This window comes from Culex quinquefasciatus, chromosome 2 (genome assembly GCF_015732765.1).
Source record: "Culex quinquefasciatus strain JHB chromosome 2, VPISU_Cqui_1.0_pri_paternal, whole genome shotgun sequence".
NCBI classification, from domain to species: domain Eukaryota; kingdom Metazoa; phylum Arthropoda; class Insecta; order Diptera; family Culicidae; genus Culex; species Culex quinquefasciatus.
The window spans coordinates 96,163,186-96,180,998 of record NC_051862.1 but is presented as its reverse complement, the minus strand read 5'-3'; the positions used below and the strand labels follow the sequence as shown (position 1 = coordinate 96,180,998).

Sequence of the window (17,813 nt, the reverse complement as noted above, 5' to 3'; positions counted from 1 at the left end):
TGCGCCATCTGTCGGAATTTTTGAGCTTTTAATCGCGAATTGTTGCGGTGCATTTTGCCCCGTTGTTGTAGTGCATTTTGCCCCAATGTTGCGGTGTATATTGCCCCGCATGGTTGTTTGAAAGTAATCACAAATATTTTTAGAAATCTGTTATTTTTAAACAATTTTGAGGTTTTTAATGACTTTTTTCACTTGGATGACGGACGTTAACTAATAGTTATTTATGAACATCTAACGAAATTCTTTTACAGAAATGCTGTTATGGTTGAGAAATCACAGTTTTCCCTTAGGGGGTGCATATTACCCCCTGTCCCCCTACTAAGAAGCTCAAATTTTTCCAGCATGGTTTAGCAATAATAAGTTTCCAACTTCAATGATTTTTTCCCGGACAATTCTTATAATACCGAGAAAAGGCGGGGGTGCATATTAATATAATGATTTAAAGAATTCCTTTATAGTATACGTAGTTTCCATAGGCTTAGTATAGACAACTAAACGTGACAATTGCTCAACGATAGGTTAACCTTGCACGATAAGGGTATAAATTCATCCAACAACTTGCAGAGTTCAGTTAGTTTCAATTTTAATCCAAGACGATTAATTTGCTTCATCTACAATGATGGCCAGCATTAACGGCTTCACGATAAAGATAGCAATTTTAACCATTTTTTGTTTTATGCAATGTAAAGCTTACGTTTACCTTTTACCGAATGCAACCAACCCAGGTACTCGCTACAGCATTGTTTTAAGTAAAAGTGAAGAAAATAAATTCTATCTAACTTTTATTTTTGTATAGACTATCCAGGTGAATGTTACGATCCAGAAAGTGGAATACGTGTCCCTATTGGAAAAGCCCAGTTCAATGGCAAATGTGAACGTTTGGATTGCGATGCCGATTTCTCTTTAATGTTCAGCGGGTAAGTTTGTTATTACGCGAAATTCATATAAAAATTGTGTTTTTTTGTTGCTGGTTAAAAGTGAAATAATATAAGCGCATTGTGACTCAAGTGTCTACTCTGATTTGAAAATAAGTATATTATGTATGTATTGTATTGCTTCGCAAAAAAATCACAATTTTTTAAATGATTCCCAGAAGCAGACAATGCCACTTTAATCATTAATCATTCGAATACACTCTCCAATCGCAGCTGTGGTGTGATCGCCCCGCCAAAGGGATGTACCTTGAGTTTGGTAGATTACAGCAAACAGTATCCGGACTGCTGCCCACAACCCGTTTGTGACATTTCTAAGCTTTGTTCTCTGCACTACAGCAACGGCAATGGGCCCCGATATCCGGGAAAGCGTTGAAATAATTAAGTTTCTACCGTTTTCAAAAATAAAGAATAATTCAAAATAAATAAAATAATGCATAGAACAACAATTATTGACCTAATTCCACTTTGAGATGAACTAGAACTCGTTAATGACATCATCGCACGTGCTCATCGATAACCTTTCCGTTGAATTGTGAAACCACCACCGTGTGCCGTTCGTATACCAAATCACTTGCTTTCCGTAAACAAAGCGTCTTCAGGGCATCAGCTTCTCGTTCAGCTAAACTCAACGTCGCTAATCAGTTTACGTTGTACAGCATTCAAAACTGGTTCAACTGGTGTTGATTGAATATTCAAAGAGTAAATATTTTAACGCTGGAGACAATGTATAGCTTAACAGTACTGGGATTACTTATCGTAGGCTTAGCCTGTGCTCAAGCTTACACCTATATCATGTTGAATGCAACACATTCAGGTAAATCGCAAAAATTTGCTCTTTTAAAATGAATGCTGTAACCTTTTTCCATTCTTTAAGATTACCCCGGTGAGTGTTACGACCCAAAAACGAAGATTCATTTCAAACCTGGCGAAACTCGTCAAAGGCCCTTCTGCTGCGAGGAAATGGCGTGTGGTAGTGATTTCTCCATCGATTACTTTGGGTAAGGACTAATAGTTATGTCGAGTTCTGTAAGCAGGCGTGTTGTCGTTGATCACATTCTAATGAGCTTTGAACATATTCCATACAAAGTGTCAGGAACGTTACACAAGTTTAAATAAGTTATGAAAAATAATAATAACAATCTTGAAATCGGAATCTTAATACCCAGTAATTTTTAAATGATTATTTTAAGTCACTTACAATTTACTTAAAATTATTCAACAAATTGTTCAAATCACTTATACCTTAAATTTTGATTCGTGGCAAACACATTTCAAATGCCTTCCCGAGCAGACGGTAATAACTTTGGAATAACATTTTTTGATATTTGAAAATTCTAGACCAATAACATTTTATGTTATTTATAACACGTTTTGTTATTCGCCGTTATGATGTTTTGTTATTGGATTGTTATTGTAATAACAGACTAATAACATTTTATGTTTTTACGAACAAATCTTTGTTATTATTTTTCGTTATTTTAACGACTAATCCGATCATCCCAATAACACATCAAACATATCAAAAAATTGCGAATATTCATTAACACGTTTCGAAGATATGATTTTTTTAACATTAAAACTGGGGTTTTCGACGCGCCGCGCGCAAAAACGGCAAAATGACGAAAACGGGTAAAATCAACTTTTTTCACTAAAACTGCGATAACTTGAAAATTTCAGCGATAACCTATACATGTCTGGGTACCAAAAGTTGCGTCTTTCAATTACAAAAATGTTTAAAAAATCATATCTTCGAAACATGTTAATGGATATTCGTATGTGTTTAATATGTTGTGTAAAATATTACAAGGAATTAGCAAAAAATATTTTCAGACATGGGCTCTTTGGTCCCGAGACCTTCAAATCGGCAAATGAAATTTTCATAGGACCTTTTCAAACATTGAGCTATTTTTTTTGAACCTCAACATATTTTTCCCTAAAAGCCCAACTAATAACCTTTCTTTTGAATTGTGGCGCTCAAAAATTGGTTCAGCCGTTCCGGAGATATGATTTTTTGAAAAATGTGGTTTTTGCTAAAATCGACGAAAAACGCAATTTTATTGACCACCCTTTTCGGATAGGACCACCCTAATCGCCAAATAAAAAAAATACGGGTCTAATTATTTGGGCCAAAGAACCCCCACTCCAAATTTGAGCCAAATCGGAGCACTTTTGATTTCGAGACTTCCTGTTTGACGTGGAATGGCTGTATTAAGACTTAACTCTGTAATTTCGTCTGACACTCTATCTCGTCAATAGAATGAGATCATTATCAAGACATATTTCGATCTGTCAATATTGCGCCTTGCAGCAATTTCAAGAGTTTTGTGTCAATCGTGCTAGGCCTAGATTTTTTCATCACACTGCTTTGCAGGACTGAGAACTGTCAACTTTGCGCACTTTGCACCTCAGTAGAGTGCTGCGGGATTATTTTCATCACAGTTGGCAAACTGATTTTCCATCACACCATCAAAACAAAACAAGTGTAATGTATCGACTTCTGACCACAATCTAGTCACCAAGCTGTGGTAGTCGAGACAGTTAGTCATTGAGATGGTCTGTTAAAGGTTCCTGGCTCGATTCTCGTATTTGAAACTTTGAGTTTTTTGACGGGTTATTTTTTAATGTGCCAGAAGGCATAATTCTCTCGACCATCTCGGCCATTATTCTAACGGTTCGAGGCCATGATTTTGTCGGACGATTTCTGGTCAATTTTGGGCTAAGATCAATTAAAGTTATGGGGAATTGGCTGTAAATTCAATAATATTCTGAATAAAAAACGATACATTGTGGAAAAAGAAATCGGTATATTTTCAGTATAATCAGTCTAACTCTAAGCATCTCATTTTTATCCTGTTGGTACTAAAACCAGGAAGAACACACATGTTTAGGAAGAATTTATTAGTTAACAGTAATATCCAAAAATTGCATTGGTTTATCGGGTGAGTTCCATGGTAGAGGGTATTCAACAGCTACCGAACGCCCTCTCCAACGGTGGAACTCAGAACTGCTCAGAATATCCGTCCATCTCGCGTTGATCTTCATGGGTTGCGTTAATCCCGTGCTATTCACGCCTAGGCCAATAGAACCGCCGTCTGTTGCTTCATCAGGCTACTGGCCTTTATCGTCATGAAGGGACCCCCCTCGGCAGCACCGGATCAGTAGATGTTGGGAAAGACTATTCAACAAGAAGTGAAGCCGTCTGTCCCCAATGCAGACAGCAACGCCCTCTGGTTGTCCATGATCCATCCGACAAGAAGACTAAGTACCGCCATACCGGCACCGAAGACCATATTTTTCTAGTCGGAACAAGCCGTGGTAACTGTCTCCTTGAATCACCGGTTCTGGGACTACCCGAACGAAGTCACTTCCCTTGCACTGGACACTTCATAGTTTTCTAAACTTAGGAAAAATAAATAAACATTAACAGCCTGCCTTGGCAACGGGTATTTTTGTCATTACTGTGATGAAAAAGCACTGTGATGAAAAAATACTGTGATGAAAATAATTGCGCAAGACTCTAGTAAAGTGCAAAATGCGCAATAAAAATTTAAATTTTTGTTAGCTTTGGTCAGGGTTTTTGCTAATGAGATTTTGTAACTGTCCTTAGAAAGATATTTTAGGTAATTTTTCAGGTTTACCTCAGTTAAAAGTTGATTATCAACTGTTGTTTTCAAATTCCTTACAAAACAAATTTACCACGTAAAAGTTTGACTGCACGCAAACCTATTCCGGTGAACGTTGAATGCTCAATCGCCGCAGCCCATCCGATGTTCACAATTTTGAACATCAGATGTTCAAAACGTTACAAAATTTACCAACACTACCACAATCTGAATCAAACGATAAAGTTTTTTGTCTTAGTGTGCGTTATTTTGCACACCGTCTCTCAAATTCTTCTTTCTACTTTTTAAAATAGCCTGCCGCCTACTCTTCTTTTTCAACCAGATTGACGTTTCTCTTACTTGACGTTGTCCGTTTTTTTTTTCGCGCGTCTGTCGTCGTCGGGTTTTACGGTGTTCCGTGGACGTTCGCGGGTTGTGTTTGGCCAACAGCGGTTCCGATGGCCCCGGTTGTGTGGTTCGCGAGGGAAGTGCTTGAAATATGCAGGTTGGTCCCGGGAAACATTGGCTGGGACTGCCAGAACGAGCTAGTGAATGTTTGTGTTTTTTGGGAAAATTGTTTTCTGACTCAACTCTTAAAAATTTCCTCCTTTTTCCTGCCGCAGTAAGTGGTCGAATTTGAGAACCACCAGCATGGAGCGAAAGAGAAGCTTTCCGATGGCACCGAGGGACGCGCGAAACAGGGACGGCCACCTCACATCATGTACCACGCACCTCCTGGAAAAGCGCGTTATGCTGACGCACATTGCCGTCCGGAAGCACCAGAACCGGAAACATCAGGTCATTGATGTGGACATGTTGCTGAAGATTTCCGCCAAGAAGAACAACAAAAGTGAGTGTCCTTTTAGATCTTGAAATTCGTTATTTTTTGTAAGAAATAGAAGCTTTTTTTTTGACGATTCTCCGAATCACTTTGTCCTTATCCCCGCAGTAAAAACGATCAACGAGTCGGTGCGGATCAACCCTCGCAAAAGCAGCAACCTGCCTCGCGAGTTCGGTATCTATCGCCGCAGGTTGTTCCGACTATGCCCGGTCGTGTGAAAGTCTAGTTCGGCACCGGAAGAGTTGAGACTCGATCATCAGCATGGATTTAATGCAGACTATTTCCTCGAAGGAATCCAATGGAAATCTCTCCGGCGCCGAAAACCGGGCCCGTCCGTTCGCCACCACTCGCGGAGGCCATAAACATGATCAGAAAGGTCGGGCGGTCCCAGCACAAGAAGGTACACTAGATTTTATTGCTCTTCCAGCTCTCGTGGACGCGTCCGGGACACCTTCCCGGAACTCCGTGATGTCCCCCATTTACACAAGTTTCTGAAGACACATGAGCGAATCCACTTAATCTGAACCTCTTATATAAAATCATTTTTAAGTTTTATTCAAAAAGAATTCAAAATTTAATTCCAGACCAACCCGAACCGCTGGCAGTATAGCTGCAACGTTGATTCGCTGTTGTATCGTGGACCGGAACCTGTCGGTGCTGGCGCTGAACATCCTGAGGGAGGTCGAGAAGGACATTCCCGGACTAACGGATACGACCATGCCGCGCCGTCTCGGACCGAAGCGTGCGAATAACATCCGCAAGGAGGAAGCCGTGCGTCAGTTTGTGGGAGAGCACCCGCTTCCGGAGAAGAGCGGCAAGAAGACGAAGTCCAAAAGCACAAGATCCATCGTCTTATCACGCCGGTGGTGCTGGAGCGCAAGGGATCTCGTCTGGCCATCAAAAACGTTGCGTTGAGTCGCGTCCGAGTATATGGAGGTGCTGGTCCTGCCCCGTCGGAGCATATCTGCCGCCGGACCGGACCGTTGATAACTGAATCGCGCAGCTCAGTCGGTTCTGAGAAGGAGAAAAACAAGGCTATTGTCAAGGCTGCCGACAAGGAGACCGAACCACCAAGAAGCGCGACGAGACCAACACCGCTAAGAAGTCCGAGACCGGTAAGAAGGCTGTTACCGGGGACAAGAAGGAAAAGAAGATCGCGAAGAAGGACGGAGTGGTCGGAGCCAAGAAGAGGAGAAACAGAAGTAGTAAAGAAGTGAGATTTGGCCTTGCGGTGTTTGTAATTTGATCACACAATAATACACAATAATTTAGAGTTAACCTACCAACTAAGTGGGTCTCGTGGCGCAGGGGTAGCGGCTTCGGCTGCCGATCCCGATGATGCTATGAGACGCGGGTTCGATTCCCGCCTTATCCACTGAGCTTCTATCGGATGGTGAAGTAAAACGTCGGTCCCGGTTTCTCCTGTCTCGTCAGAGGCGCTGGAGCAGAAATCCCACGTTAGAGGAAGGCCATGCCCCGGGGGGCGTAGTGCCAATAGTTTCGTTTTCTACCAACTAAAATCAATGCAACAACGTTATAGTTCCTGTTAAAATATGTAATAAAACACAAAAAACTGTTTGCTTTTTAATCCCATATTCTTCTTAGGAGGAATATTAATCAAAACATATTTTTTATTGCTTCAACATGATAAATAAAACTAAGTAAAGCGTAATTTCAATATCCAATGCATAGCTTAGTTTTATTTATCGTGTTGAAGCAATAAAAATAATTCGTTTTAATTCATATTTTTCGTTCATATTTGGTTTGCGTCCTGGGGGAATAAATCCATCTAGTGGCGAAAAGCGGTACTAGCCCAGTAGCGGCAATGTACGGTGGCGCCGCCAGTGGCGAATAGTGAAAACAGCCAAAAGCTGCGCGCGGCGACACGCACACAATCAAATGAACTGTCAAATTTCTAAAAAAGCAAGATGAACATCGAATGGGCATCGCGCTTTGAACATCGGATGTGCATGATCGATGTTGACCATTCGATGTTCAAAATTCTGGTACCAATGCTCATAAAATTCGCATTGGCGGTTTTGCGTGTGGGTAAATCAAGACCCTTTGAAGTCCAGAGGGTTGACATGATTTTCCTGCTGATCAAAAGCTTGTTAAAACCTGTGATACTGGCTAAGTGTACGGATTTTTTGCTCAGCAGTTAGTAACCTTAGTTGGTAACCTTAGTCATGCTCAACGTCTTTTTAACTTGGTCGGCCAGGGGCATTTGTTCAGCTTAAAAATGTTGTTGTTCGATAAACAAATCGAAACATAAACTGACGACCTTTGGATTTCTAAGTCAGTTTATCGCCAACGGGACCGTCTGGGATCGAGCCCAAGCCGACTGGGTGAGAGGCAACCACGCTCACCAATACACCACGGGTCCCGGCGATTTGCGACCAATATAGGCAATATGTACATGTTTATGTCCAGTATAAACGTATATGACGGATTGACCAAACTCGTATGATGTCCATTTTTATGTCCAGTATCAAAAACTATAAAATTTGATACCCATTAGGTTGGTCCAAATCCGGGCTTCCTCGGGAATACCCCCCGAAATTAAAGATTGAAACATCAATAGGCTACATTTTAAATATGAGCTCATTCTGATCACGAAAACCGAACCCTCTAATCGCTTGAAGTTTGTATGGGAGTATTTCCAAATAAATCGATTTGCTTTTCGTTTTTATTTTACCATTTGGGGGCTTCTAAGCATACCTAGTTAGAGATTCATAAATTAACTAATAACGCTAAAGAATATTTTACTTTTCCGGTGTTGCTTTGAATATGGAAAAGCTAACGTGATTCGAAAACCTAGAAACATTGTCTGTTTTTTTCCTTTCTCACTAATACTGAGGAAATGCTATAAAATCACTCGAAAAATGAACTTCTTAATTTAACCACCTAGACCCACCTTCACGTATACATATCGACTCAGAATCATGTTCTGAGCAAATGTCTGTGCGGATGTGTGTAGGTGGGTGGACAAAAAATGTCACTCGATTATCTCCAGATTGACTTTACGGATTTTGACCGTTTTGGTATCATTCAAACCGTCCGATAAGTCTCAGGCCTGATGGGTCATATATCCCTAGTAACATTTTTAAACTTACAGGTTTTATCAGGGTTCTGGAAACCCTCATACGGCCTAAATAGGCTTTTATGACCTACTTAAAACCTAAAATGTTACTAGGGATGACCCATACCCAAATTCGGTTGTATAAAATCACACAGTGCTCAAAACATACAACATTGTTCAACAAAGTTGTAATTTATGAGTTTCTCTAGCTAGGAAAAATGTTTGAGTGGTTGTTATTGGCCTTTTTGACGACCTAGAACATCCTGAAAACCTGAAATTTGGAATCTTCCGAAATTTTTGAATAAAATCAAGCTAACAACGATTTTTCCAGGCAAATGAAGTTTAGTTATAACCAGCCACAACCTCGCGACCATTTGGCACCACTTCGATCCCTTTGGATCTCCTTTGGAATGATCTAGGTCCTCCAAAGTGTCCTGGAATACAGATCTTGGAGTCTACCACCGTAACAACACGATTCTATCAAGTTTCCGATTATGGTTCATATTCAGTGATGTCCCTGAGATCCTTTGGAAATACTCTGAGCTATTTGGATCCCTTTGAGATGTTCTGGGTCCTCCAAAGTGTCCTGGAATACAGATCTTGGAGTCTACGGCTGTAACAACAAGATTCTACCAAGTTTCCGATGATGGTTCATATACAGAGATATCCCTGGGACCCTTTAGCAACACTCTGAGTTATATAAATATGAACCATAATCGTAAACTTGGTAGAATCTTATTGTTACGGCGGTAGACTCCAAGATCTGTATTCCAGGACACTTTGGAGGACCCAGAACATCCCAAAAGTGAGCCGCATAGCTCATAGTGTTGCCAAAGAGTCCCAGGGATATCTCTGAATATGAACCATCATCGGAAACTTGGTAGAATCTTGTTGTTACGGCGGTAGACTCCAAGATCTGTATTACAGGACACTTTGGAGAACCCAGAACGTCCAATAATGAAATGTAACTTTTTTTGCCTGTTTCTGTGTAGTCATTTAAAAACTCAACTACTGATACCAAAATTTTAGAATAACACAGCAGAGAAAAAATCAGGCCTGAAAGGGTTCAATAAAAATTATGTTCGGGTCCGTAACGCGACGCGTCGTTAGTTAGATAATAGAAAGACCTTTTGAATGAGCCTAAAACATCAAAAATCTGACAACCCTATTAAAAGTTATTAGCATTTAAGTGTTATTTATACAGTTTTTGGAGGCCGGATCTCAGATATTGAGGTAGAAATATTGACCGAATCTTCCATGTGAACTATCGTTGGATAGGTTTTATTATCAGACCTTGCCGAAGAGCCAGAAATATTGAAGGTCTGAAACCCCTATCAAAATAAATGAGTAATGAAGCTGATTTGTTAAACATTTTAAGGCTATTTTGACTGAATGTATTGACTTTATGAATGTGTGGAAGGCGCCAATCACCTAATGGTGGACTAAGTAACATTTTTTATTACAATGTATTGATTATAATAACTAAGAAAACTCAACCGCAAAAATCCCCTAGAACTCACTTTTCCACTTTATTAGAATACTAGTTTGAGACAATACCTTACTACCAACAAACTAATTTCACAAACAAGAATCTCTACAGTAAACAAGTATTGATCACCTTCCCCTTAGTTCACTTTAGGATCGTAAATAAGTATGATAAATTCGATAACTAAAATATTCTGTGTTGTTTTCATTTTATTAATTAATTAGTTTATCTTTTATTTAAGAAAATAGTTAAAGAAACATTAATCGAAAGTGATCAGAGCTCTGATTGATTAAATTAAACATTGCTGTCTCAACCCTCAACCCATATTAACCTTGTCACCGCGATCGTCGATCGCCGACTCGTTTCGGCTTTAAGCCGACTGGCAATGACCCAGCGAACTCAGTCTGGTTCTGGATGCAGCCGAGATTAGATCGTTTGATCGATCGCAGTTTACCTTACCGGTTATAATCTTTCCATACGCGAAGACGAGCTGAAAACAAAAAAAAACGATGAAGACATTCGGTGTGATCATCTTGCTGGTTTGTTGTGCCATTGGTGGCTCCTTGGCTGCCGAAGCTGTGCTTCAAAATGCTGAACATCCAGGTATGGTGACGCCGTAGACTGCTGAAACTTTGGATTACAACAATAGTTTTACGTGTACCGGTTATCCGCATTACAGATTACCCTGGAAAGTGTTACGACGAGGGTACCCAAACAGTTGTTGCTCCCCTGGAGTCGGCGAAACTGCCCAAGAGTTGCACCAAAGTGTTTTGCTCTACAAATCTCTCGCTGACCTACACAACGTAATTCAGCAGAATGTTTTGATTTGAAATATTGCTGATAACTGAAATTGGATTATTCTTTTTCTGTTTCAGTTGCGGTTCCGTGCTCGTGAACGATCCCCATTGCGAGAAGATCGAGCAAGATCTTACCAAGGATTTTCCCGAGTGTTGCCACAAATACAAGTGTGAACTGGAGGGTGTTGTTACTTATCATTAGATCAGATTTTATTGTTGCTTGTCTGCATTATGACTCATCGTGATCCTAATAAAAATGTATATTGAGAAGTAAAAACATTTTGTGTAACTATTATTCAAAGATAATTCACATCATTATTAAATATATGACAATGGTAACAGCAATTCCTTACAATTCCGATTATATTTTCAGCTGTGGCGTCAAGCTGGTTGCTATGAAGAACTGCATGGATGCTGGTCAAGATATGAGTCTTCCCTATCCCGATTGCTGCAAAAGGTACAAGTGCAAGATGGATGGAAAAGTATTTTACCTGTAATACGATTATTGAAGGAAGAAAATAAATTACATCCAATTAATTTGTGTAATTAGGGAAGGGTGGGGCCACTCAATATATCACAAAAGTTTGAACTTTTTGCATGAGTTGAAAGCTTAACATTCCAACGGCCCCCGAGCAGGGGTAAATAACACGGGAATACCAAATTTTGGTATTACTTGGGCAAATAACAGCGACCAAAATGTGCCCTTGGTTGCCCAGTAATAGATGGTAAAATACCATGAAATCATACCAAAATCTTGTATGTGTAAGGGCACAACAATACCAAACCATGTTATTCCAAGGGTAAAATAATACCTCAAAATAAAACCATTTCAATACCAAGTTGAGGTCTTCTGGATTTTTGAACATTGCTTGAATACCAAAACTTGGTATTGCCATGGTTTTAATTTTAGGTATTCCCGCGCTCTTGGAAAATCATATTTTGGTATTCCTGTGGTCTTTCACAAACATGATTTTGGTATGATTTCATGGTATTTTACCATCTATTACTGGGCAACCAAGAGCACATTATGGTCGCTGGTATTTGAACAAGTAATACCAAAATTTGGTATTTTCATACCATTTTTAGTGCAGCAGTTGCAGTTAGTGAAAAAACGGAAATTATTCATATGCAACCGCCAAATCTACTCACCTGATGATTCCATGTTGTTATTAGTGATATTCTTCACCACACCGAATGCATTTGTCATTGATGAACGGCCTGTGCTTGAAGTTCTTGAAGCTTCTGAAAAATAACAAGATTGAAAAATAAGTATTATTAAAATGAAACTGAATTGAAATTCACAAAAATTCATTAATCTATCGATTAACTCGTTTTTCAAAGTATTTGGTTATCCCGACTTAGAGATATTTCAACGTTTTTGAAAAAAATATTAGTGGGTATATCACACTAATTTTTAAAATCATCTTTAACATTTTTGGGTTTCAAGTCATTTTAGCGCAAAATTAATCAACTCGTAAAATTTGTTTAACAAATTTCCCATAGTTTTAGAGAAAATTGATGAAACCTTTCAATATTCAAATAATACCAAAATGTGCCATCCTGACTTAGAAAATTTTCCACAGTTTCAAGTAATTTCTTTAGGGGGTAAATCAAAAACGTTTAAAATCAAGTTTGAAATTTCCGGTTTTGAATGAAAGCATTCGCTTTGAGACATTATTTTAGCGCAAAATTAATTATTTTGTCAAAATTGGTCAAAATTTTCCCATAGTTTCAGAGGAATTTGATAAAACACTTTAACCCTCTACAACCTAACCCCGCCTTTAGACAGGCTTCGATCTAAAAAATCGCCAAAAATCAATTTTCCAACCGATTTTTGATCTTTAAATAGCATTGGAAAGAAGAACTCTTCAAATTTTAGAAAATTTCAGGGTTGGAAGTTAAACTTGTTTTATGTGACTTTGCCAATGTTTTTAAAAATGTCATTTTTTTAGGGGTCAACTTTGACAGTGTTTTTTACTAACATTTCTTATATTTTCAATAAAAAGAAGTATGCATTAATTTTTGTAGTGTCCCAGACTATGCCTCTACGCACTTTTTTGCAATTTAAATGATGATGGTGCGATTCTATAGCAGAAAATGGGAAAAACATGCAAAAAATTGAAAAAGTGACTGTAAAAACATGAAAAAATTAGATAGGCGAAATGTAATTATATTAGGTGGTAGAGTAGGCCAAATACTACCAAATACAAACATAAACTAAATAAGATAAATGCAAATTAAAATACTATAAATGAAACAAGAAAAACATAAAACAAGAAAAGTAAAGTTTTTCGTAGAACAAAAGTTGCTCAAAATGACCTTCTGAACACGGGAAAAATAAATATTTTCGAAAAAAAAATTTGGGCAGTAGAGGGTTAATACCAAAATAATACCAAAATGTGCCATCCTGACTTAGAAAATTTTCCACAATTTCAAGTCATTTCTGTAGGGGGTATATCAAAAATGTTTAAAATCAAGTTTGAAATTTCCGGTTTTGAATGAAAGCATTCGCTTTGAGACATCATTTTAGCGCAAAATTAATTATTTTGTCAAAATTGGTCAAAATTTTCCCATAGTTGCAGAGGAATTTGATAAAATACTGTAATACCAAAAGAATACCAAAATGTGGTGTTCGATCATTGACAAATTCTGAAATTTTGCAATATCAAAACAATACCTTAAATTGGTATGATACCACATTTTGCTCTTGCATAATCCTTAAGACAAATTTTAAAGGGTCCAGGAATACCAAAATTTGGTATTGATACCAGAGAAAGGTATTATTACGCATTTCCCTTGTTATTTACCCATGCTCCGTCCAAGGCTCCAAAAAAGGTGGAACGGTAAATTCAACTCGCTGGTTCTCGGGCATAACTCAACTAATCAAGATGATTCTTCTTTCCAGTGATTTGTTAGGATGTTAGATGATTCTAGAACTTTGCAGAACTTAATTGGATCAAATCTGTAATTTTTGCGATCAAAAGCATCGTTCCAACTTTTTTTTCGCGTGTAAAAAAAAATTCGCCAAAAATTCCGCGGAGGCAGTCGTTTTAAAAAAGGTGAAACGATGTTTTCGGTAGCAGAAATTACAGATTTGTTCAAATCAAGTTCTGCAAAATTTCAGGATTCCATTCCTACAAATCACTGGAAACAAGAATCGTCTGGATTGGTTGAGTTATGCCCGAGAACCAGCGAGTTGAAGTTACCGTTCCACCTTTTTTGGGAGGCTTGGGCGTCCGTGTAAGTTGGACATGCGTTGGGCGTTCCAGTGTTAAGATTTTAAGAGCGAGTTTTTCGCCGATGTGGAACAGGTCGCCTCGAACTCGAAGTGCGCTTTCAACGTTTGTTTGTCTGGATATAAGATGAACTCATGCCAAATATATTTGGAGTTTTTTTTTTTGAAAAGGTCCAATAAACCAAATTTTCAGTTTTTTTAAAAAACACCAAAATCTAATCTAATCTAATCTAACCCTAGCGCAGCCAGTCTTTCGAGGGCATCCTGGAAAATGCCTTAGGTTGATTAACGCCTAGCATCCTCTTGTCATTATTAACAATTGCAGTGCCCAATGCAATAAATTGCTTTGAAACATCACAAACGTTAAAGCGGCCAGGCCAACTGCGTAAAGTTTACCGCAAAGATGATTCGTTGAAGTGGGTTGAGTTTGAGCACGAATGTTCAAACAACAACACAATTCTGAATCTACAGGGGAGGAAGAAACGTGGGGATCCCCCGCTCACGTTCCTGTTTGTTAGAGCAATAAATCGATGGGAGCACCATGCTAAGAAGTTTTGGTGCTCCGGGACCCTCGGGGATGGGACATTGTATTTCCACAAATGCCCTGGACACTATTTGCCGTGGTTATAGCGCCACAACTCGCTACCTGGTATTAAAAAACACCAAAAAAGCAAAAACTAAAAATTTGGTTTATTGGACCTTTAAAAAAAACTCCAGATATGAGCTCTCTACGACTAAGGTAAGTGGGGTAAAACGGGCTGAAGTTTGAGCTCGCAAAAAAACATAAAAAATCTTAAAATTGCCCCCTTTTTCGTAAAACTCCATCAATTCCAACTCTCTTAGTTGCTTTTTTATCTTTTTGCAACAGCTTCCAACACCCATACTCCTATAGGTCAAAAGTTAGGGAATTTCATGGACTATAAGCTTACGGTATTTGGCTTTTTTCCAATTTTGACAAATTTGCAATCCTCGGGAAATTCCACTTTGGTTTGAGGTGTTGGCGAAGGTGTTGGAGTTATAAATTTGATTGGCAAGAATGCCTGTTAGAATGAATTAAAATATTTTTTAACAATTTGTCGGATTAGGGATGAAACAGGTTTTTAGGGTTTATCACATGGTAAACAAAATCCAACTGACCGATTCTTCGGCTCCTTTAAAAAAAATTAAATTAGGGGCGGTGGGGGCAGAATGGGCCACCCTTGGTTTTGGGCTTTAGAATGGATTTAAACCAACTGTAAGGCAAGGGTCTTATGAAGGACGTCAAATAACATCACCACACCGAAAACCACGTTTGAATTCATTGTATTTTTCGAATTATGAGCAAAAATGTAAATTTATTGACAAAACCACGCAAATGTTGTTTATTTCGAGGTTCTTAAATAAGCTTTCTCGAAGGTTAGATTGTTTGAAAAAGTTTGTGCAATGTTTATAATGTTACCAGGAGCTATTACGAAGGTAATCAAACAACAACACAACCTCAAATCAATTTAAAGGCTTGGTGGTGGAAGTGTTAAGTTAAAATCCTCTTGGGGGCAGAATGGACCACCCTTTTCCTGCCTTAGAAAAACAATCAAAAGATTTGAAATTTTGAAATGGATTATGTCGCTCCTGGTAGGTTCACAAATCACGTTTAATGCAACATTAGTCGTTTTTTTTAATTGTTTCGATGTTTATTTTTAAAAATAGTGTCTTATTATAACATATTAACACTATTTTCAAAAATGCTTGTTTTGGTAAGTGACTATTTTTATAAAAGTGATCAAACTTCATGGAAACTATGTTAGAAAGGTCCCTTAATCGCTTTTTATCTCTCTTCAACGTTTTATTAGACAAAATGGCATGTTTTCTAAAGTAGCCCATTCTGCCCCGCGCCCAGGAAAAGTAGTCGAAAAAAAACTTTTTTTAAGTGGCTCAAAAATAGTTTTAAGCTAAAAATATTCATCAACCAAGTATACTGCCCATGTTCGCATAAATGTCCCATTTGCAAGAACAGCAAGCTGAGAAAAACGCATTTGAAGTTTGTCCACACATAAGGCTACGTGTTAAGTTTTCGTGAAAAAAACTGAATTTTCTCCTGATTTCTAGAATAAAGTACTGGCTTTTCTGAAAGAGCACACGATTTTGAACGAAACTGCATCATTAACTCAAAAACGATGAAAATGCATACGGGACATTTATGCGATCATAGGCAGTATACAACATTGAAGGGAACATTCCAAAGCATTAGCCTACACTGAATTCATAAATTTGTATGTTTTTTCTATGTTTTTTGGCGCATTTTACTTAGGTGGGCCATTCTGCCCCCGTGCCCCTAATTAGCTTAAATTGAATGTCAATTTTCTGACCTGCCAACATAAGAGGCCCGCTGGAAGTAGATGCTGTTCCCCTACTTTTCGTGACGGGACAACGAAATCTTTATTTCAAAAATATACATAAGGGCAAGCCTTTTATACAGTCGGCTTGGGTTTTGATCCCAGACGGTCCCGGTGGCATTTTTCGAGACGAGATTTGTCTGACCACGCCTTCCGTCGGATGGGGAAGTAAATGTTGGCCCCGGTCTAACCTAAAACGTTAGGTCGATAGCTCAGTCCAGGTGTAGGAGTCGTCTCCCTGGGTCCTGTCCTGGTGGAGTCGCTGGTAGGCTGTTGGACTCACAATCCAAAGGTCGTCAGTTCGAATCCCGGGTGGATGGATACTTAGGTGTAAAAAGTGGTTTGCAATTGCCTCAACAATCAAGCCTTCGGACACCTAGTTTCGAGTAGGAATCTCGCAATCGAGAACGCCAAGGCAAGGCTGTAGAGTAGGGTGGTCCAAATCCGGACTTTTTTGGGGCTACCTCCTAAAATCAAAGATTGACCCATCACTAGGCTTAATTCCAAATTTGTGCTCATTCTGACCACGGGAACCCCTCCCTCCAATCGCTTAAAGTTTGTATGGGAAAAATCGTCAAAATGTATGGAGAAAAGCAACTGTTTTACTTTTTTACCTGTGGAAGGCGCCATAATTATCCGATTCTTACCATTTCTCAAATGTAGAACCTTCATTAAATTTAGAACAACTTTCCCGAAGACACAATATTTTTAGGATTTTTTTCCCGCGAAGTTATTAGCGCCCAAAACTGGCCATTTTTGCGCGGCCAGCTGTAAGGGGCTACCTAACAACGATGTTTATTTCCAATTCGTACACGCACGTGCTCTCTCAGGTTCAAACTCTCTCACGAGCTTGCTCGCCTGCCTGCCTGCCTGTTTACCTACAAGCGCGCGCTGTTTCTCGGCTTGGACTTTTGTCGTCGTCGTCGTTTTCGTTTGCTATCCGCTGGGCTGCGTTTCTAGCATGTTTATTATAATTTTCAACAAAGATAGCAGGATTGTTTTGAGTTATATTTAGCATATAAATTCTTAAATTATGTCAAAAATAAAAAAAAACTGCGCTGAAAAAAATAGTTTAAAGAAAAGACAGCTTAGGCTCAATTAAAAAAATACAGCAAATGTCATGAGAACAGGGTTTGTTTGTTTTTCCAAGCACTACACGCAGTTTTTCGTATATGCTAAAGAAACATGATAATGATTCAATTATTTGAAAAAAATCTTCAGGTAATACAAATGTTGTTCTTTTAGGTAGTTTGTTTTAATAAAAATATGCAACTAGGTTTGGATCAGAACAGATGACGATTCATGGATGAACTAATTCATCAAATTTGTATTCTCTCTCACACGCTCTTATAATATGATATCTATTGTTGTGTTTTTTTCGTTTTGTTGTTCACATATTACATTTAATTTTATATCTCAATACAAACCGACTATTTTTGTTGAAAATTATAATTAACATGCCAGGA

At 38.6% G+C, this 17,813-nt stretch overlaps 2 protein-coding genes and 1 pseudogene across 2 annotated transcripts; all 3 read left to right on the top strand.

Moving 5' to 3' along the window:
• Positions 1-586: 586 nt before the first annotated feature.
• Positions 587-1,363, top strand: LOC119767659 (toxin-like protein 14). Its single transcript, XM_038256711.1, has 3 exons — positions 587-725; positions 797-917; positions 1,149-1,363. The coding sequence occupies exons 1-3, from the start codon at positions 617-619 to the stop codon at positions 1,306-1,308; spliced, it is 390 nt and encodes a 129-aa protein (XP_038112639.1). The 5' UTR covers positions 587-616; the 3' UTR covers positions 1,309-1,363.
• A 3,557-nt stretch (positions 1,364-4,920) lies between these two features.
• Positions 4,921-6,630, top strand: LOC6038518 (annotated as a pseudogene).
• A 3,705-nt stretch (positions 6,631-10,335) lies between these two features.
• LOC6031460 lies at positions 10,336-11,017 on the top strand. Its single transcript, XM_001842212.2, has 3 exons — positions 10,336-10,546; positions 10,623-10,746; positions 10,819-11,017. The coding sequence occupies exons 1-3, from the start codon at positions 10,453-10,455 to the stop codon at positions 10,940-10,942; spliced, it is 342 nt and encodes a 113-aa protein (XP_001842264.1). The 5' UTR covers positions 10,336-10,452; the 3' UTR covers positions 10,943-11,017.
• The last annotated feature ends 6,796 nt before the right edge of the window (positions 11,018-17,813 follow it).

Bases quoted from the DNA above. Each gene is read 5' to 3' on its own strand.
- LOC119767659 (XM_038256711.1), top strand. From the start codon at position 617: ATGATGGCCAGCATTAACGGCTTCACGATAAAGATAGCAATTTTAACC. The intron at 726-796 runs GTACTCGCTACA...ATTTTTGTATAG, and splicing joins ACCGAATGCAACCAACCCAG to ACTATCCAGGTGAATGTTAC. The intron at 918-1,148 runs GTAAGTTTGTTA...CTCCAATCGCAG, and splicing joins TTCTCTTTAATGTTCAGCGG to CTGTGGTGTGATCGCCCCGC.
- LOC6031460 (XM_001842212.2), top strand. From the start codon at position 10,453: ATGAAGACATTCGGTGTGATCATCTTGCTGGTTTGTTGTGCCATTGGT. The intron at 10,547-10,622 runs GTATGGTGACGC...TCCGCATTACAG, and splicing joins TCAAAATGCTGAACATCCAG to ATTACCCTGGAAAGTGTTAC. The intron at 10,747-10,818 runs GTAATTCAGCAG...TTTCTGTTTCAG, and splicing joins CTCTCGCTGACCTACACAAC to TTGCGGTTCCGTGCTCGTGA.